This window comes from Gopherus flavomarginatus, chromosome 7 (assembly GCF_025201925.1).
Source record: "Gopherus flavomarginatus isolate rGopFla2 chromosome 7, rGopFla2.mat.asm, whole genome shotgun sequence".
In the NCBI taxonomy this organism is placed as follows: domain Eukaryota; kingdom Metazoa; phylum Chordata; order Testudines; family Testudinidae; genus Gopherus; species Gopherus flavomarginatus.
The window spans coordinates 77,229,691-77,235,690 of NC_066623.1; the positions used below are offsets into that span (position 1 = coordinate 77,229,691).

The window sequence follows — 6,000 nt, forward strand, 5'->3', positions numbered from 1 at the left end:
GTCCTGGGCAGCACCCCAACCCCAGGCACCAACAGGTGCCCAGGAGCTCCCCCTCGAGCCCCCCAGCACCAGCAGGCACCCCAGAGTCCGCCCTCCAGAGCAGCAGCTGCACCCCTGCATCCCCTAAGAGCACCAAAGATTCAGTCAGGTGTATAGTACAAGTCATGGACAGGTCACAAGGCTGTGAATTTTTGTTTATTGCCTGTGACCTGTCCATGACTTTTACTAAAGATACCTATGACTAAATCTTAGCCTTAAACATGAGTAAGGCAATGAAATGATACACAAAGTTAACAAATAAAAATGATACACAAACTTTTTACCCCCTTTTTTTCAGATGTACTTTATTACTCACCTGCTTGCTAGCTAAATGTCTCCTGCAGCCCAGGATGTGACACAGCTATTTACTCATTACTAATGAACACATAAAGTTCAATCTGATACCTAAAAGATAAACTTTAGTGTCTGATTCTCTACTGTCTCACCCCGGTGGTATCATTTATACCTGTACGAAGTGGCTGAAAAACACTACTATTTTGAACTGGTCGTGTTTCACACCCATAAGTATAAATGGTTGCCTAATGTGCAACCGATGAAGAAGGTGGCTTTCTAAAAGCCTGTTTAGACAAGGGATATGAATCAATGTAGTCAGACCAGTGCAAATCCTAATGAATCCAAACAGGTGCAGTTTACGCCAATAACTTATCTGAACTGATCTGAGGTATCTCTGCTACATGCTCTGTACAGCTTATGAACAGAAACTATTTTAACATCTTTAATTCACTTCAGTTGGTCTAAAGCAATTAATTTGTAGGTATTTTATCTCTATCTAAGCAAAGTATCCAGTTTTAAGGCGTTAAATAAATCAAATGTAGATGTCTCTCTGCAGGTTGATAGCCCAGAAGGAAGATTTATTTTGCAGTTTTTGATGTGAAAAAGCATTCTTTTTTCTAACGTATGTTGTAAATACTCACATCCTCTGCTTACAACAGGTAAGAATTTCGTCATGGCCAAAGGAGAATCCAGGAGCCTGGTTTAGTGAATTTAAGAGAGGCAAACTGGTAAGTAATCATCTCAACATATAGTGATTCACAAACCAGGCATGTACTATCAATGATCAATGTTCACCAAGTAATATTGACTATATAATACAAAAAGGAATTCATGCAGCCTCAACCTTTTCACCCCTTAACATAAGAACAGTTAAGTGGCCTCTTGCACAGTGGAGAAGAGGAATCTGCTCTGTGCTTTCCTACTTATCATGCTTCAAATGTAGCAAAAAGCCAGTAGTTAACTGCAGAGCGGATGGCTGTATTCTGGCAGCCCTTGCACCACCACTAACCCTCTGCAAAACAGCTTGGATGCAGATTCCCAGGCACCATTCCAGGTAACTAAAGATAGGCTGCAGCATCATTTATGCATACTCAGTAACAGACATATAGTTACAGTTAACTGAACCTATGTCTCAGAAGAATTTGCTATTACAAGGTCACAGAATATTTTGGAGATGATTCTCTGCATTCTGCAATAGGATGCAGCTAAATGTATAGTTGTTTGTCATAATTCCTGCTATAAAACGAAAACCTTTTTACTAATTCATAGCTTGATTGTGCTGTAAAATCTAAGAATGACAATATAGTATGTATCAGCTGCTTTTTATATTAAGTTCAGTTAATGGGATTCTGTGTCAACAGTAATTTTCTGCTTTTGCACTTAAGAGAAGAAAACAACCAGATGTTCATGTGCCTACTTATATGTTCCAGCTTTCCTATGTGGATGTTGAAGGCAATTCCATTAATATGGTTCAAATGACATTCCTTAAACTACTGAGTGCCTCTGCCAGACAAAATTTCACTTACAACTGTCATCAGTCAGTAGCTTGGCATGATGGGTCATCTGACAGCTATGACAAAGCACTGAGGTTCTTAGGATCAAATGATGAAGAGATGTCTTATGACAACAATCCTTACATCAAAGCTCTTCATGATGGCTGCTCAGTAAGTATAGGCTCAAAATATCCTTTTCTACTTTAATATGACAGGTGGGCTTAGTAGTCAAACTAGTTCATTCTTATGCTGTCTTCCTTCTGAGAAAGGCTCTGAAGATTTTTTTTTTTAATATTCTGCCATTTTAGTAGATTTTAACTATAATGAAATTAGTCAGTTCTCTAAATTTCATATCAAGAAAAATATTAAGCGTAAATTAAGCAATAGCAAAGCAAAGTTTGGAATGAATGCTTGCTGTTAGTGCCAATGTGCTGAAATTAGATATTTTGCTATTCTAAATGTTATGTAAGGGAAAAGCAGCAGAAAATAAGTATAGTGAAAGGAGGCATTGCACAGTTAGTATATGTTAACCCAATTAATGAAAGGGAAAGATACATAATGCAAAGTGCATACACCAAAATGTGCATTGGATAGCTGTAATTCATAGATACACAGTGGATCCAAAGCTTGTGAACAAATTGCATAGTTTGACATGTGTGCATTGCTTATCTGAAAGAAGAGCAGAAATCAACACGAGGTAAAGTGCATGGATTATATCCTGCCCACTCTTCTCCCAGCTTCCATAGTGTCACTAGGAATATTCCATACACACACCAGCTATCTGATCATCTCTCCAACAAGGTATTGAGTCCATTCAAGTGTATCAGTTGTTAGCTTCTTGCCTCAGAAGCCACATCTCAACGCTGAATATTTTGCCATTTGTTGTTTAGATAGCTACATAGCTATGCATTTACACCTGACTCATCATTGTGTTTTTGTGAGATCTAAGAATCCTCTCTAAAATTCTGTTTTTAGAGACAATTATTGAGAAGGTTGTGATAAATAGCTTGGGGCAATACCTGGAGTCCTTGGGTTTCCAACAACCTTTTCCATTTGTGTTAGACCAGGTTGTGATACAAAGACATTGCTAGTGTAGTTGGTCAGTGATCTCTGCCTGGCAATGGATGTAGAACACATTCACTGTGGATTCTTTTACATCTGTCACTGGTTTTTGATGCAATATGCCAGGGGTGTTGTTCACACAGGTTTGAAATCTGGCAGAGTTAGACAGAATGGTACTCGATTGGCTGTGTTCTTTTTTTCTTTAGATGAATAGTAGTGTTTTGTTTATGTGCAGTCGCTCATGATGGAGTACCATAGGGTTCTATTCTATGACTGCTTCTTTTCAACATGTACCTCTCTTTCCAATTATTTTAGGGTTTTTTCCTTATAGCTTCTGCTATCATGGCATCTATATTTGGAACTCATGGGAGAGGTAGTGAAATGGTTTGGAGTGGTGCAGTGCCATTAATAAGCTGATAACACTACATTCTACATCCCCTTTTTATCATAGCCTGCTGTGACATTATCTCAGCTTTCTCAGTGTCTCTCTGAGATTTAGGGTTGGAAGAGGGGGTAAGATGACAGAAGCTCACTCCAGATGATAGCAAGATGTTGCTTTGGCTCAGTAAAATAGCAGAGGAAATGGTGGAGCTGATATCTGCCCCACAATTAAAAGGGTTTGCCTACTTTCTTAAAAAAAAAATAAACAAAGGTACACAATCTAGCAGTCATGTCAGAATCCTGGATATTTTGAATTTCCAGGTAGCTGCTGTAGCACTTTGCAGCGAGGTTACAGCCTTTCTCCTTGGAAGTGCACATTGTCTCAGTTGTCATCTCCAGATTGGATTACTGGCTTCTTCATGAAGATAAAATCCCCACAACCCCTGACAACATGATTCACCAGCTACTACATATGCAAACTCAGAATTCTCCATGGAACTTTAAACCTCTAATGGATTTTTCTGTTTTATCCCATAGATTTTTGTGCTGTTCAGTCACTTTCTCTTTTCCAAAAACAGTGGTTTCACATTTGCATTTTTTAGAAGATAAAAATACTAATTTTAAAACAGAAAAGAATTCAAGAAAAAACATCTTATTAGAAACATCTGGCATTAGTGTATTCTGTTCAGTACATGGAGGCAAGTATCAGAGGGTAGCCGTGTTAGTCTGGATCTGTAAAAGCAGCAAAGAGTTCTGTGGCACCTTATAGACTAACAGACGTTTTGGAGCATGAGCTTTCGTGGGTGAGCACCCACTTCGTCGGATGCATGTCTCACCCACGAACGCACATGCTCCAAAACGTCTTGTTAGTCTATAAGGTGCCACAGGATTCTTTGCTGCTAGTACATGGAGAGGGGCCGTTATTTACAATTACAATCTATATTGTAAAGTTAACTTGTGAAAGATCTGTAACACTGCAGCTTTTATTTATAACCATTTTTAATTTTGTTTTGCACCCCCCTTTTTTTTTTACAGTCAAGAAAAGGCTATGCAAAGACTGTGATCGAAATCAGTACACCTAAAATAGACCAAGTGCCTATTGTTGATGTGATGATTAATGACTTTGGTGATCAGAACCAGAAGTTTGGATTCGAAGTTGGTCCTGTCTGTTTCCTCGGTTAAGTACAGGGCAAAGAGCAGATCAGCAAACAAGTTGTGCCTAGGTGCCACCGACTCACTTCATGCCACATGCAAGTTTTGATTAAGGATGGCATAGAAAAAATGTCTTGCTGGGTACATATGTCTTATCTAGGAAATATCCGTTGCCCTTGTAGGGCCAGAATCACATGACTTAAACTTATTTGGCAAATCATGAGGGACATAAGAGGCTGTGGCAGAGACACACAACATAGGGCTAGCTTTATGAATACTCCCTTTGGATTCCTTGGTGCTTTAACACATGAATGTCATGGTGCTCCTTCTGTTTCAACAAAGAGGTGCTAAGGAGGTGTGTTTAATAAATTGTAATTATTCTATGTACAGTACTATACTGTTATTTGTGTGCCCATTTCCAAAACTTGCATGTGTCTCTGAATTGCATCTGGCTCTTATTTTATAATTGCAAAACATTTTTGTCAATACTGTGTATGTATTATGAAAAATAAATTTGTAATTTCCAGTGAATCCAGTTTAATTTTTCCGATTAATAATAAAGTTCCTTTGTATATATTGATGTTGAAAAGCTCTGTTATTTGAAGTCGCCAACAAAGCTTCAGGTGGCGAAACTGGAAAATCTTTGGCAAGAAACTCAAAAGGACACTTTGCTGATATTACTTTGTGATAATGAATTTTAAGAACAAACACACCCACTGAGGTGCTGTATTCCATGGTGCTATTACCTCAGACATTTTATTTTCCTTTTCGGATTCCAGGATTTCTTAAGATACCTGTATATACCTAAAATAAGCAAGTTTATATTTGTGGGTGGGGAAAATGTGTATGAAAAAAGGGAGGGAAAGTATGTGCAGAGATCTGTTTAAGTCTATGTGAAGTAACTGGTAGTTATAGTTACCTTTTTTATCTCATCTGAATTTGTTTTCATTGTGCTTCTTTAAACCATATAAATATTAAAACTTGATTCAAAACAACTATTTATGGATTTGTGCAGTGTTTACATAGCTTTTATGTGAGCAGTGATGACTATTTGCTTCTGAACTGGATACTAAGTTCCACACGATAGCCCATATATTATTTGCCCATCCCATCAATATGAATTCTCTGTTATTTCAACTTAAGGCCAGGAACGCAATATGTCTAGGTCATGTGATTCTACCTAGTTGCAAAGCAACATATGAGGGGACTGCTACCTACAGAGCTTGTTTTCTGACCCAAACTGTTACAATTTGCAATCCAAATCTCACAAAAAGGTTGGTTTGGCCTTCCATCTAAACATTTTTTTTCAGGTAGTTGGAAGTAGAAATAACATTTTAACTTTAAAACACAAATCCTTTTGTAATTATTTTTCGTAATATATGTAAGACTTGAAAATATATGTTTGTTACTATTTCTTATATAAATTGTTAAATTAATTGGTACCTGATTCCACTCCCTCATTTCCAACTGATATTTTATACATGTAAAAGTGAGATTTAAAAAGTCAACTTTTTGCTGTTCAGAATTTCTTTTATTTTTGAACCAAAGTTTGTAACTGTCACCTCAAAGAGGGAAAATA

The 6,000-nt window shown here is 37.5% G+C and overlaps 1 protein-coding gene across 1 annotated transcript in view; it reads left to right on the plus strand.

Annotated features, from left to right (window-relative positions):
- Nucleotides 1-5,740, plus strand: part of COL11A1 (collagen type XI alpha 1 chain) — a 228,243-nt gene extending 222,503 nt beyond the window's left edge. The window contains exons 65-67 of the mRNA XM_050963625.1: nt 993-1,061; nt 1,764-1,997; nt 4,305-5,740. Coding sequence (XP_050819582.1) covers nt 993-1,061; nt 1,764-1,997; nt 4,305-4,451 — 450 coding nt within the window. The 3' untranslated portion in view covers nt 4,452-5,740. The remainder of the gene's footprint in view (nt 1-992; nt 1,062-1,763; nt 1,998-4,304) is intronic.
- Nucleotides 5,741-6,000: the final 260 nt, after the last annotated feature.